This window comes from Agelaius tricolor, unplaced genomic scaffold, assembly GCF_023055355.1.
Source record: "Agelaius tricolor isolate 1412-34295 unplaced genomic scaffold, bAgeTri1.0.p SCAF_117, whole genome shotgun sequence".
NCBI lineage: Eukaryota > Metazoa > Chordata > Aves > Passeriformes > Icteridae > Agelaius > Agelaius tricolor.
In genome coordinates, this window is record NW_027269377.1 from 1,587 (window position 1) to 14,448 (window position 12,862).

A 12,862-nucleotide genomic window follows, 5' to 3' on the forward strand; every position below is an offset into this window, starting at 1 on the left:
AAAAATCCCCAAAAATCCCCAAAAATCCCCAAAAATTCCCCCAAATGCCCAAAATTCGTCCCAATTTCAGGCCCCCAAGAAGGTGAAAATCTCTCCAAATTTTCCCCCCTGAATCCTCCAAAAATCCCCTTTTAAATCCCTCATAACCCCCCAAAAATCTCCCAAAAAACCCCAAAAAATCCCCAAAAAATCCCCAAATTCCCTAAAATCCCCAAAACCGCCCAAGAGCCCCAAAATCGCCGTTTTTTGCCCCGTTCCAGGCCCCAAGAAGGCGAAGCGCCGCGCGGGCGCCGAGGGCAGCTCCAACGTCTTCTCCATGTTCGACCAGACCCAGATCCAGGAGTTCAAGGAGGTGGGGGAGGGGCCGAAAACGGGGCGGGGGAGGGGCCGAAATGGGGTGGGGGAGGGGCCAATGTGGGGGGAGGGGCTAAAATGGGGGAGGGGCAAAAATCCCGGCAGTTTTAGGCCAAAAAATGGGGGAGAAACGGCCAAAAATGGGGAAAAGGGGGAGGGGCTTAGAGAGGTGGGGGAGGGGCTTGGAGTGGGGGGAGGGGCTTAGAGTGGGGAGGGGCTAAGACGGGGGGAGGGGCAAAACTCCCGGCGGTTTTAGGCCGATAAATGGGGGGGAAATGGCCAAAAATGGCGAAAAGGGGTGGGGCTGAAAAAAGGGGAGGGGCTTAGTGAGAAAGGGCGGGGCTAAAAAGAGGCGGAGCAAAAAAGGGGGAGGGGCAAAAATTGTGGCGGTTTTAGGCCAAAAAATGGAGGAGAAATGGCCAAAAATGGTAAAAAGGGGTGGGGCTAAAAAGGGGTGGGGCTTAGCGAGGTGGGGGAGGAGCTTAAGGAAAAGGGGAGGAGCTTAGAGAAGGGGAGGAGCTTCAAGAGGCAAAAGGCCCCAAATTTTCCCCGTTTTTGTTTTTTTCCGGATTTTTTGGTGGGGTTTTTTTGTTGGGTTTTTTTTGGTTTTTTTTGGTTTTTTGGCGGGAATTTCGGAGGGGTGGGTGTGGCCCCTGACGCCCCTCCCCCTTTTCCCTGGCCCCCGCCCCCAGGCGTTCACGGTGATCGATCAGAACCGGGACGGGATCATCGACAAGGACGACCTCAGGGAGACCTTCGCCGCCATGGGTGGGTGGGCGGGGCCTGGAAAAGGGGCGTGGTCACACTCGGGGGGGGCGTGGTCTGGGTGGGAGGGGTCGGATTGGGCAGGGCCTGAGGTGAAACGTGGGCGGGGTTTGGGGGGAAATGGGTGGGGCTTCAATGGAGGCATAGGGAGAATGGGAGGGGCTTAAAAGGGGAGGGGCTTAAGGGGAAGGGGAGGGGCTTAAAGTGAGTTAATGAAGGGGGAGTGGCTTGGATAATGTAAAATTAGAATGGGCGGGGCTTAGAGTAAAGGGGAGGGGCTTAATAGGGTTGAAATGGGAGGGGCTTAGAGGAAGGTGTGGTTTGAGTATTTAAATAATGTGGGCGTGGCTTATAGAGGATGTGGCCTGCCCCAAAGTGGGCGTGGTTTAAATTTAAGGTTATTATAGAGAAAGGGGGCGGGGTTTAACAGGAGTGGGCGGGGTTTGAGGTTCATAGGCGGGGTTTAATGGGAGTGGGCGGGGTTTGAGGGGCATAGGCGGGGGTTTAAAGGGAGTGGGCGGGGTTTGAGGGGCATGGGCGAGTTTAAAGGGAGTGGGCGGGGTTTGTGAGGCTGTGCCCGGTGTGGGCGTGTCCGGTGGGCGTGTCCCGATGTGGCCCCGCCCCTCCAGGCCGGCTGAACGTGAAGAACGAGGAGTTGGACGCGATGATCAAAGAGGCCTCGGGGCCGATCAACTTCACCGTGTTCCTCACCATGTTCGGGGAGAAACTCAAGGGTGAGCGCCCGAAATGACCTGAAATCCCGGAAATTCACCCCAAAACGACCCAAAATCCAAAAAATCCCCCCAAAATAACCCCAAAAACCTCCAAAATAGCCCAAAATAACCCAAAATGACTTCACCGTGTTCCTCACCATGTTTGGGGAGAAATTCAAGGGTGAGCGCCCGAAATGACCCAAAATCCCAGAAATTCAGCCCAAAATGACCCAAAATCAAAAAAATCCCCCCTAAAATAGCCAAAATCAGGCACGAAATAACCCCAAAAACCCCCAAAATAACCCGAAAATGACTTCGCTGTGTTCGGGGAGAAACTCAAGGGTGAGCGCCCGAAAATGTCCAAAAATTACTCAAAATAACCCAAAATAACCCAAAATAACCCAAATTAATGAAAGTCTGACCCAAAATAACCCAAAATCCAGAAAATTCACCCCAAAAATCGCCACAAAATAAGAAAAAATATCCCCAAAATAACCCCAAAATGACCTCACCATGTTCGGGAGGAAACTCAAGGGTGAGCACCCGAAATGACCCAAAATCCCAGAAATTCACCCCAAAATGACCCAAAATCCTGAAAAATCAGCCCAAAAATATCCAAAATCTGAGACCCCAAAATCACCCGAGATTTCCCGAATTCGCCCCAAAACGTCCCAAAAAAAAATTAAAGAATCCTAAATCACCCCAAACTCCACCCTAAATTATCCCAAAATCCACAGAAATCGCCCCAAAAAATTCACCCCTGCCCCCCCCTTTGGCCCCTCCCCTCCGCCCCCTTTGGCCCCTCCCCTCCCCGGCTCTGACCACGCCCCCTCTGTTTTGGCCCCGCCCCCTCAGGGGCGGATCCCGAGGACGTCATCATGGGCGCCTTCAAAGTGCTGGACCCGGACGGGAAAGGCTCCATCAAAAAGAGCTTGTGAGTGGGGGCGGGGCCTAAAAGGGGCGGGGCCTAAAAGGGGCGGGGTCACCCAAGGAATGGGGGTTGCAAAGGGGGAGGGGCCAAATGGGGGGAGGGGAATATGTAATCGTAAAAAAAGGAGGTTGGGAGTGGGGGCGTGGCCTAAAAGGGGGCGGGGTCAGATCGGGGTGGGGGAGGGGCAGATGTAGGGGTTCGGGGGGGGGAAGGGAGACCCCGAAATATGGAGGGGGAGGGGCTAAAATTTGGGGGGGCGGGGCTGGAATTTGGGAGTTGGGGGGGAGGGGCTGAGATTTGGGGCTTGGGGGAGGGGAGAGCCCAAATTTTGGGGGGGGGAGGGGCCGGAATTAAAGGTGGGTGGGGGAGGGGCCGGAATTTGGGGCTGATGGGGGAGGGGAAACCCCAAATTTGGGGGGGGGGAGGGGCTGGAATTTGGGGCTGATGGGGGAGGGGCGGGTTTGGTGGGGGTGGGGGAGGGGTCCCGGGGCTGTTTTGGGGTGACCCCACCCCCTCTGCCCTCCCCCAGCCTGGAGGAGCTGCTGACGACGCAGTGCGACCGCTTCACCCCCGAGGAGGTGAGAGGGAAACGCCCCAAAAACGGCCAAAATCAGCCCAAAATCGGCCCAAAAAACGGCCCAAAACCGGCCCCAAAATCAGCCCCAAAATCAGCCCCAAAATCAGCCCAAAATCAGCCCCAAAAACGGCCCAAAAACGGCCAAAATCAGCCCAAAATCGGCCCCCAAAAAACGGCCAAAATCAGCCCAATATCAGCCCCAAAATCGGTCTTAAAAGCAGCCTCAAAATCAGCCCCAAAAACGGCCCAAAACCGGCCAAAATCAGCCCCAAAATCAGCCCAAAACCGGCCAAAATCAGCCCGAAATCAGCCCCAAAAACGGCCCAAAAACGGCCAAAATCAGCCCAAAATCAGCTACAAAACTGGTCAAAAAATACCCAAAATCAGCCCCAAAACTGGCCCCAAAATCTGCCCCAAAATCAGCCCCGAAAGCGGCCCAAAATCAGCCCCAAATCAGCCCCAAAATTGGCCCCAAAAACGGACCAAAACCGGCCAAAATCAGCCCAAAATCAGCCCCAAATCAGCCCCAAAACCGGCCCCAAAATCAGCCCCAAAATCAGCCCCAAAATCGGCCCAAAATCAACCCCAAAACCAGCCCAAAATCGGCCCAAAAAATACCCAAAACCAGCCTCAAAATCGGCCCTAAAACCAGCCAAAAAATACCCAAAATCAGCCCCAAAATCGGCCCCAAAATCAGCCCCAAAACTGGCCAAAAAATGGCCAAAACCAGCCCCAAAATCAGCTCCAAATCAGCCCAAAATCGGCCCCAAAATCAGCCCACAATCAGCCCCCAAAATGGCCCAAAACCACCCAAAATCAGCCCCAAAATCTGCCTCAAAATCAGCCCCAAAACCAACCAAAATCAGCCCAAAATCAGCCCTAAAACCGGCCTAAAATCAGCCCCAAATCACCCCCAAAACTGGCCAAAAAATACCCAAAACCAGCCCCAAAATTGGCCCCAAAATCTGCCCCAAAACCGGCCAAAAAATGGCCAAAATCAACCCCAAAATCAACCCAAAACCAGCCCCAAAATCTGCCCCAAAACCGGCCCAAACCTGGCCAAAATCAGCCCCAAAATCAGCCCAAAGTCAGCCCCAAAACCGGCCCAAAACCGGCCAAAATCAGCCCCAAAATCAGCCCAAAATCAGCCCCAAAAAATGGCCCCAAAATCAGCCCCAAAACTGCCCCAAAATCAGCCCCAAAAATGGCCAAAAAATATCCAAAATCAGCCCCAAAACTGGCCAAAATCAGCCCAAAAAATCACCTAAAAACCAGCCAAAATTAGCCCCAAAATCGGCCCAAAAAGCACTGAAATATCCCCTAAAATCACAACCTAAAATCCCCCCAAAATCCCCCCAATTCCCCCCCCAGAAATGCAGAAAAATCGCCCAAAATTTCCCAAAATTTCCAAAATTCCCAAATTGTCCCAGAAAGGCTGAAAAATCGCCCCAAAATTCCCCAAAAATTCCATCCAAAATTCCCCCTTTTTTAACCCTTCAATCCCAATTAAACGTCCCCAAAATCCCTCAAACTTCCACCAAAAATCACCGGGGGAAAAAAAAAACCCCAAAAATCGCCGAATTTGCTCTAAAATGCCCTAAAATGCCCCAAAATTTTGGGATTTTTCAGATCAAGAACATGTGGGCGGCGTTTCCGCCGGACGTGGCGGGAAATGTGGATTACAAGAACATTTGTTACGTGATCACCCACGGCGAGGACAAGGAGGGGGAGTAGGGACCCAAAAACCCCCAAATTCGGCCCAAAAAATCCGGGAATTCTGCCAAAAAAATCTGGGAATTTTGCCCCAAAAAAATCCGGGAATTTTGCCCCAAAAAAAATCCGGGAATTTTGCCCCAAAATCCGGGAATTTTGCCCCAAAAAATCCGGGAATTCTGCCCAAAAAAAATCCACAAATTCTGCTCAAAAAATCTGGGAATTTTGCCCCAAAAAATCCGGGAATTCTGCCCCAAAAATCCACAGATTCTGCTCAAAAAAATCCGGGAATTCTGCTCAAAAAATCAGCGAATTCTGCCCAAAAAATCTGGGAATTCTGCCCCCAAAATCCGGGAATTCTGCCAAAAAAATCCAGGAATTTTGCCCCAAAAATCCGGGAATTTTGCGTCAAAAAAATCTTGGAATTCTGCCCCAAAATCCAGGAATTCTGCTCAAAAAAATACACGAATTCTGCCTCAAAAAATCCACAAATTCTGCCCAAAAAATCAGCGAATTCTGCCCAAAAAATTCCACAAATTGTGCCCCAAAAAATCTGGGAGAATTCTGGAGTTTAGCCATTCCCCCCCAAAAGAAAAAAATCTGGGAATTCCATTCCAAAAAAATAAAAATAAAATCAGGAATTCAGCTCAAAAAGAAAGTTTAAAAAATCCCCTGGAATTTATCCTCAAAATTTGGGAATTCCATTCAAAAAATCTGGGAATTCACCCCAAAAATTGGAGAATTTCATCCAAAAAAATCTGGGAATTTGCCCCCAAAAATTTGGGAATTTAATTTTAAAAAGATGGGGCATTATTGTCAAAAAATCTGGGATTTCACCTCAAAAATTTGGGAATTGCATCCCAAAAAATTGGGGCATAATTCCTAAAAAAACCTAAGAATTTGTCCCAAAAATAGCCTGGAATTCAGCTCAAAAATTGCAGGAATTCACTTCCAAAAAATCTGGGAATTCCACCTCAAAAAACTGCAGGAATTCGGCCCCAAAACTTCGGGAATTATCCCCAAAAATCGGGGAATTTATCGCCAAAAAAATCCAGGAATTCCTGCCAAAAAATCTGGGAATTTACTTCAAAAATAATCCTGGAATTCTCCCCAAAATAATTCAGGAATTCACCTCAAAAAATCCAGGAATTCCTGACAAAAATTTGAGAATTCCATCCTTAAAAATCCCGGAATTGTCGCCCCAAAAATTCAGGATTTAACCTCAAAAAAAAATCCGTGAATTCCCAGGAAAAAAATCCAAGAATTCCCCCCAAAAATCTGGGAATTTTCCCCCCAAAAACTCCTGGAATTGTTGGAATTTGGGGTTTTGGGCAATAAAAGTTTCTGGTTTTGCACTCGGCTGCTGCTGCTGGGGGGGAGAATTTGGGAATTTTTGGGGGATTTTTGTTGGAAATTTGGGATTTTGAGGGGAAATTTTGGGGATTTTTGTGGGAATTTGTGGTTGGAATTTCTGGGGGTTTTGGGGATGAATTTTTGGGGGAGATTTTTTTAAAATTTGGGGTTTTTTGGTCGGGATTTGAGGGGGGTTTTGGGGTGGAATTTTGGGGAATTTTTTTGGGGAATTTTTCGTTTGGATTTTGCGGGTTTGAGGGAATTTGGGCTTTTCGGGGTGAATTTTGGGAGTTTTTGTGGGAATTTGGGGGTTTTGGGATTGAATTTTGGGGATTTTCGAGTGAAATTTGGGGGTGTTGAAAAGAATATTGGGGGTTTTTTGGGGTGGAATTTTGGGGGGGTTTGGTCGAGAAATTTGAGGAGTTTTGGGTCAGAATTTTGGGATTTTTAATTGGAATTTGGGGTTTTGGGGTGGAATTTTGGGGATATTCTGGTTTCATTTTGGGATTTTTACTTCGGATTTTTGTTGGGATTTCGGGTGGGATTTGGGATGTTTGAGCAGAATTTTGGGGATTTTTAATTGGAATTTTGGGGTTTTCAGGTGGAATTTTGGGGTTTTGAGGTGGAATTTTGGGATTTTTACTTCAGATTTTTGGGGATTTTTGTTGGGATTTGAGGCTTTTGCTCCCAATTTCCGTGGGGGTTTTTTTGGGGTTTTTTTTTGGGGTTTTTTTTGGGGTGAAATTTGGGATTTTCGGTCGGAATTTGGGAAAGTTTGGGACAAAATGGGGGGGGGGGAAGGTACCGCCCCTCCCCCACCCTCCCCCTCCCCCCCTTCCCCTCACAAACCACACCCAAAAAGGGGCGGGGCCAAATCATCTTTATTCCACACATATGGAGGGAGTGGGCGGAGCTTGATGGTGACCACGCCCCCTTCCCCCCTCCCCCACCCAAACCCTCAATGGGGGCGGGGATTTAGGGTGGGGGGAGGGGTTTGGGGGGGTTTTTGCCCCTCCCCCTCGGCCGGGGCGGGGCTGGGGGCGGGGCCGAGCGTGGGGGGCGGGGCTCAGGAGCCTTTCCGGGCCCTCTCGGCCGCGTCCAGGGCGGCCACGCCCCTCAAGGCCCCGCCCAGCTGCAGAAGGTTCAGGAAGGATTTGAGGGCGGCCAAAGGCGCCGAGAGCCACAGGAGGAGCCGGAACAGGCCCGGAGAGCCCGGGAACACTGCGGGGAAAACCGGAACGGACCGGTCAGAACCAGTATGGACCAGTACGGACCAGTACGGGTTAAAAATATACAGAAAAAATGGTTAAAAAAAAAAAAAAACCAGAAAAAACCCGGCAAAAACGCAGTGAAAATCAGCTTAAAACCAGTATGGACCAGTATGGACCAGTATGAGTTGAAAGAACCAGAAAAAACGGTTAAAAAAAAGGTGAAAAATGTAAAAAAAACCCCAATTGTAAACCAGTTAAAAACAGTTAAAACCAGTTTGAACCAGTTTAGAACCAGTTAAATTCTGTAAGGACCAGTTAGAACCAGTTAGAACCAGTATGGACCAGTATAAATTGAACAAAAAGAATAAATGGTAAAAAACCAGTTTAGAAGTAGTTAAAACCAGTACAAACCAGTACAAACCAGTATAACCCAGTATAAACCAGCATAACCCAGTATAACCAGTACAAACCAGTATTACCCAGTATAACCAGTACAAACCAGTACAAACCAGTATAACTCACCCTGGGGCCCCTCTCCCCAGTACAGCAGGTACAGGCAGCAATGGAATCCCAGTATAAACCAGTACAAACCAGTATAACCCAGTACAAACCAGTATAACCCAGTACAAACCAGTACAAACCAGTACAAACCAGTACAACTCACCCTGGGGCCCCTCTCCCCAGTACAGCAGGTACAGGCAGCAATGGAATCCCAGTATAAACCAGTACAAACCAGTATAACCCAGTACAAACCAGTACAAACCAGTACAAACCAGTATAACCCAGTACAAACCAGTACAACTCACCCTGGGGCCCCTCTCCCCAGTACAGCAGGTACAGGCAGCAATGGAATCCCTCATTTCCGGCGCACAGCAGGAAGAGGAGGGGCTGGGGGCGTGGCCAAAAGAGGGCGTGGCCATAAAAGGGGGTGTGGTCATAAAAGGGGCGGGGTTAGTTTGGGTAGGGAAACGCCCATTCCCAGTTTGGTCTCAAATCCGTCCCAGTTTAAAGCGGTTCGGGTTTAAACCCCTCCCAGTCTGTCCCAGTTCATCCCAGTATAAACCAGTTCACCTTTAACCCCTCCCAGTCCCTTCCCAGTTCATCCCAGTATAAACCAGTTCCCCCCCAAGCCCCTCCCGGTCCATCCCAGTTTGTCCCAGTTCCCTCCCAGTATAAACCAGTTCAACTTTAACCCCTCCTTGTTCCCTCCCAGTCCCTCCCAGTTTCCCCCAAGTCCTCTCCCAGTCCCTCCCAGTTTATCCCAGTTCACCCCCAGTCCCCCATTAACCCCTCCCAGTTTGTTCCCAGTCCCGCCCAGTATAAACCAGTTCAACTTTAACCCCTCCCAGTCCATCCCAGTCCCTCCCAGTCCATCCCAGTCCATTCCCAGTTTATCCCAGTCCCTCCCAGTCCATTCCCAGTATGTCCCAGTTTATCCCAGTCCCTCCCAATCCACTCCCAGTCCCTCCCAGTCCATCCCAGTTCCCTCCCAGTCCCCTCCCAGTCCCTCCCAGTCCCTCCCAGTATATCCCAGTTTATCCCAGTCCATTCCCAGTCCCTCCCAGTCCATCCCAGTCTCACCCTGCTCTCGTAGTAGCGCCTCAGCAGGGGGTGCCCCTCCCCCCCCACGTTCTTGTGCGACGACGCCCCCTGGAGGGTGGAGCTAAAAAGAAAAAGGGGGCGTGGTCAGAGCGTGAACACGCCCGCATTGCCATATATGGAACATAGGCCCCACCCACATAAGCCACGCCCCATTCCCAATAAACCACGCCCCCAATTATGTTCTATTTTTCCCCATTTCCCCCCCTCCAGACCCCACCCTGGCCACACCCACATAAACCACGCCTCCTCCCACTCAAGCCCCGCCCCCAAACCCCCATTTCCCCCCATTTTTTCCCATTTCCCCCCCTCCCCGGCCCCGCCCTATTAGGCCCCACCCACCAGTGCATGTGCAGCCAATGGCTGCGCTCCCATTAAACCACACCCCCAAACCCCCATTTCCCCCCTTTTTTTTCCCCATTTTCCCCCCTTTCCCCCCCATTTTTTCCCCTCCTGACCCCACCCTGGCCTCACCCACCTAAGCCACGCCTCCTCCGACTCAAGCCCCGCCCCCAAACCCCCATTTCCCCCCCATTTTTCCCCCATTTTTTCCCCCATTTTTTCCTCATTTTCCCCCCTCCCCGGCCCCGCCCCGTTAGGCCCCGCCCACCAGTGCATGTGCAGCCAATGGCTGGCCACGTCGAGCGCCATGCTGAGCTGGAAGAGCCCCGCCCAGCGCGGGTAGAGCAGCGCCAGGTTGAGCAGCAGGCACAGGGAGCTCAGCCTGTCCGTCAGCATGTCCAGCATGGCCCCCAAGCGCGAGCCTGGGGACGGAAACCGGCGTCGGACCGGGGGCCGAAATTTGGGGGGGAAAAGGTCGAAATTTGGGGGGAAAATGTGCAAAATTTGGAGGGAAAAGCTCAAAATTTTGGAGGGAAAAGCTCAAAAGGAAAATCCAAGATGGCGGCGGGGGCGGGGCCAAACGGGAGCTCCAATCTGGGGGGAAAAAGTCGAAATTTGGGGGAAAATGACAAAATTTGAAGTAAAAATGTGCAAAATTTAGACGGAAAAAGCCAAAAGGAAAATCCAAGATGGCGGCGGGGGCGGGGCCAAACGGGAGCTCCAAATCTGGGGGGAAAATGACGAAATTTGAAGTAAAAATCTCAAAATTTGGAGGGAAAAGCTCAAAAGGAAAATCCAAGATGGCGGAAGGGGCGGGGCCAAACGGGAGCTCCAAATCTGAGGGGAAAAAGTCAAAATCTGGGGGTAAAATGCCAAAATTTAGAGGGAAAAGCTCGAAAGGAAAATCCAAGATGGCGGAGGGGGCGGGGCCAAACGGGAGCTCCAAATCTGAGGGGAAAAAGTCAAAATTTGGGGGTAAAATGCCAAAATTTGAAGTAAAAAGCTCAAAAGGAAAATCTAAGATGGCGGAAGGGGCGGAGCCAAACGGGAGCTCCAAATATGGGGGAAAAAGTCGAAATTTGAAGTAAAAATGTGCAAAATTTAGAGGGGAAAGCTCAAAATTTTGGAGGGAAAAGCCCAAAAGGAAAATCCAAGATGGCGGCGGGGGCGGGGCCAAGCGGGAGCTCCAAATCTGGGGGGGAAAAGTCGAAATTTGAGGGGAAAATAAATCGGAAATTTAGGAGTAAAAATGTCAAAATTTGGAGGCACAGGGAGCTCAGTCTGTCCGTACAAACCAGTATGGACCAGTATAAACCAGTACAGACCAGTACGGACCAGTATGGACCAGTATAAACCAGTACAAACCAGTACGACCCCCGCTTATGCCGCGCCCCCATTGGAATAATTTGGTTTCAACCACGCCCACAATGACATCATAGGCAAACCGCGACCCATTACATCACCCACACGAAACCACGCCCACCGTGACCAAACCACGCCCACAGCCGCCATTTTGCGGCCTTCCCCATCCCCTTTTCAGCCTCCCGGTCCCTCCCAGTTTGTCCCAGTTTGTCCCAGTATAAACCAGTACAAACCAGTGGTCCCAGTCTGTCCCAGTGTTCCCTCCCAGTACAACCTGATACAAACCAGTATAAACCAGTATAACCCAGTATAAACCGGTATAACCCAGTACAAACCAGTGCTCCCAGTGTCCCCTCCCAGTCCCTCCCAGTATAACCCAGTATAACCCAATCTATCCCAGTACAAACCAGTGCTCCCAGTGCCCCATCCCAGTATAACCCAGTACAAACCAGTATAAACAGTATAACCCAGTATAACCCAGTGCTCCCAGTGCTCTCAGTGTCCCCTCCCAGTACAAACCAGTATAAACCAATCTATCCCAGTACAAACCAGTCTAACCAGTACAAACCAGTGCTCCCAGTGGCCCCTCCCAGTACAAACCAGTATCACCAGTATAACCCAGTACAAACCGGTATAACCCAGTACAAACCAGTGCTCCCAGTGCTGCCAGTGCCCCCTCCCAGTACAAACCAGTACACACCAGTATCCCCAGTACCCCCAGTACCCTGTCCCAGCAGCCTGGCCGTGTGTCCGTCCACCGCGTCCAGCAGTCCGGCCAGGCCGTAGCAGGCGGCCGCGGGGCCCGGCCGGGTCGGCATCAGCCAGAAGGAGACGGCGGCCAGCAGGATCCGGGCGTACCCTGGAAACCAGTAGGGACCAGTATAGACCAGTATAGACCAGTATAAACCAGTACGGAGCAGTACGGACAAGTATGGGTCAGTTTTGGCCAGTTTTGGGCACCAAAATGTCCCCAAATGGCACCAAAATGGGTCCCTGAGTGATGGAGGTTCAGTGGATGACCAGTCTGGACCAGTATAAACCAGTAAAAAACTGTATAAACCAGTATAAACCAGTACAAACCAGCAACACTCCCAGTACAGCCCCACCTGGAGCGCCCCAAACCCTCCCGGTCCCTCCCAGTACAAACCAGTCCCTCCCAGTCCCTCCCAGTCCATCCCAGTATAACCCAGTCCCTCCCAAATCCCTCCCAGTCCATCCCAGTATAACCCAGTCCGCTCTGAATCCTCTCCCAGTTCATCCCAGTCTCTCCCAGTTTATCCCAGTTCCCTCAAATCCTCCTCCAGTCCCTCCCAGTTCATTCCCAGTCCCCCCAGTGCCCTCCCAGTATAACCCAGTCCCCCCCAATCCCCTCCCAGTTTGTCCCAGTTCCCTCCAAACACCTCCCAGTTCATCCCAGTGACCCCAAATCCCTCTCAAACCCCTCCCAGTCCCTCCCAGTATAACCCAATCCCTCCCAGTATAACCCAGTCCCCCCCAATCCCCTCCCAGTTTATCCCAGTTGCCTCCAAACCCCTCCCAGTTCCCTCCCAGTTTGTCCCAGTGACCCCAAATCCCCCTCAAACCCCTCCCAGTCCCCTCCCAGTATAACCCAGTCCATTCCAAATCCCCCCATTCCCCTCCCAGTAGCCCCAAAACCTTTCCCAGTTTATCCCAGTGCCCCCCAAACCCCTCCCAGTCCCTCCCAATCCCCTCCCAGTCCCTCCCAGTCCATCCCAGTTTGTCGCTCACCGATCAGGTTGGGCACGAACAGGAACACGCTCCTCACGTCCTCCCCCCCCATGGCCCCGGGACCCCCCCAAAATCCCCCAAATTCCCCCCAAAATTCCCCCCCAACTCCCCGAGCGCGGCGCGGCCCCTTTAAGAGCGCCGCGGGTCACGTGGTGCCGGAAGCGGAAAGAAACGCGGCGCCCACAACCAATCA

At 51.4% G+C, this 12,862-nt stretch overlaps 2 protein-coding genes across 2 annotated transcripts; one reads left to right on the plus strand and one right to left on the minus strand.

Moving 5' to 3' along the window:
• The first annotated feature begins 219 nt into the window (after positions 1 to 219).
• MYL11 (myosin light chain 11) lies at positions 220 to 6,408 on the plus strand. The gene is made up of 6 exons (XM_071419775.1): positions 220 to 352; positions 1,047 to 1,122; positions 1,749 to 1,853; positions 2,688 to 2,766; positions 3,293 to 3,341; positions 4,970 to 6,408. Exons 1-6 carry the CDS (start codon positions 317 to 319, stop codon positions 5,072 to 5,074), a joined length of 450 nt encoding a protein of 149 aa, XP_071275876.1. The 5' UTR covers positions 220 to 316; the 3' UTR covers positions 5,075 to 6,408.
• Positions 6,409 to 7,269: 861 nt separating this feature from the next.
• CDIPT (CDP-diacylglycerol--inositol 3-phosphatidyltransferase) lies at positions 7,270 to 12,821 on the minus strand. Its single transcript, XM_071419774.1, has 6 exons — positions 12,670 to 12,821; positions 11,645 to 11,779; positions 9,827 to 9,980; positions 9,199 to 9,280; positions 8,424 to 8,505; positions 7,270 to 7,627 (listed from the first exon to the last, which is right to left on the minus strand). Exons 1-6 carry the CDS (start codon positions 12,719 to 12,721, stop codon positions 7,473 to 7,475), a joined length of 660 nt encoding a protein of 219 aa, XP_071275875.1. The 5' UTR covers positions 12,722 to 12,821; the 3' UTR covers positions 7,270 to 7,472.
• Between the last annotated feature and the right edge of the window lie 41 nt (positions 12,822 to 12,862).

Bases quoted from the DNA above. Each gene is read 5' to 3' on its own strand.
- CDIPT (XM_071419774.1), bottom strand. From the start codon at position 12,721: ATGGGGGGGGAGGACGTGAGGAGCGTGTTCCTGTTCGTGCCCAACCTG. The intron at 9,981-11,644 runs GTACTGGGGGTA...TTCCGTCCCCAG, and splicing joins GGCCAGGCTGCTGGGACAGG to GCTCGCGCTTGGGGGCCATG. The intron at 9,281-9,826 runs GTGGGCGGGGCC...TTTTCTTTTTAG, and splicing joins CATTGGCTGCACATGCACTG to CTCCACCCTCCAGGGGGCGT.
- MYL11 (XM_071419775.1), top strand. From the start codon at position 317: ATGTTCGACCAGACCCAGATCCAGGAGTTCAAGGAG. The intron at 353-1,046 runs GTGGGGGAGGGG...CCCCGCCCCCAG, and splicing joins AGATCCAGGAGTTCAAGGAG to GCGTTCACGGTGATCGATCA. The intron at 1,123-1,748 runs GTGGGTGGGCGG...CCGCCCCTCCAG, and splicing joins GGAGACCTTCGCCGCCATGG to GCCGGCTGAACGTGAAGAAC.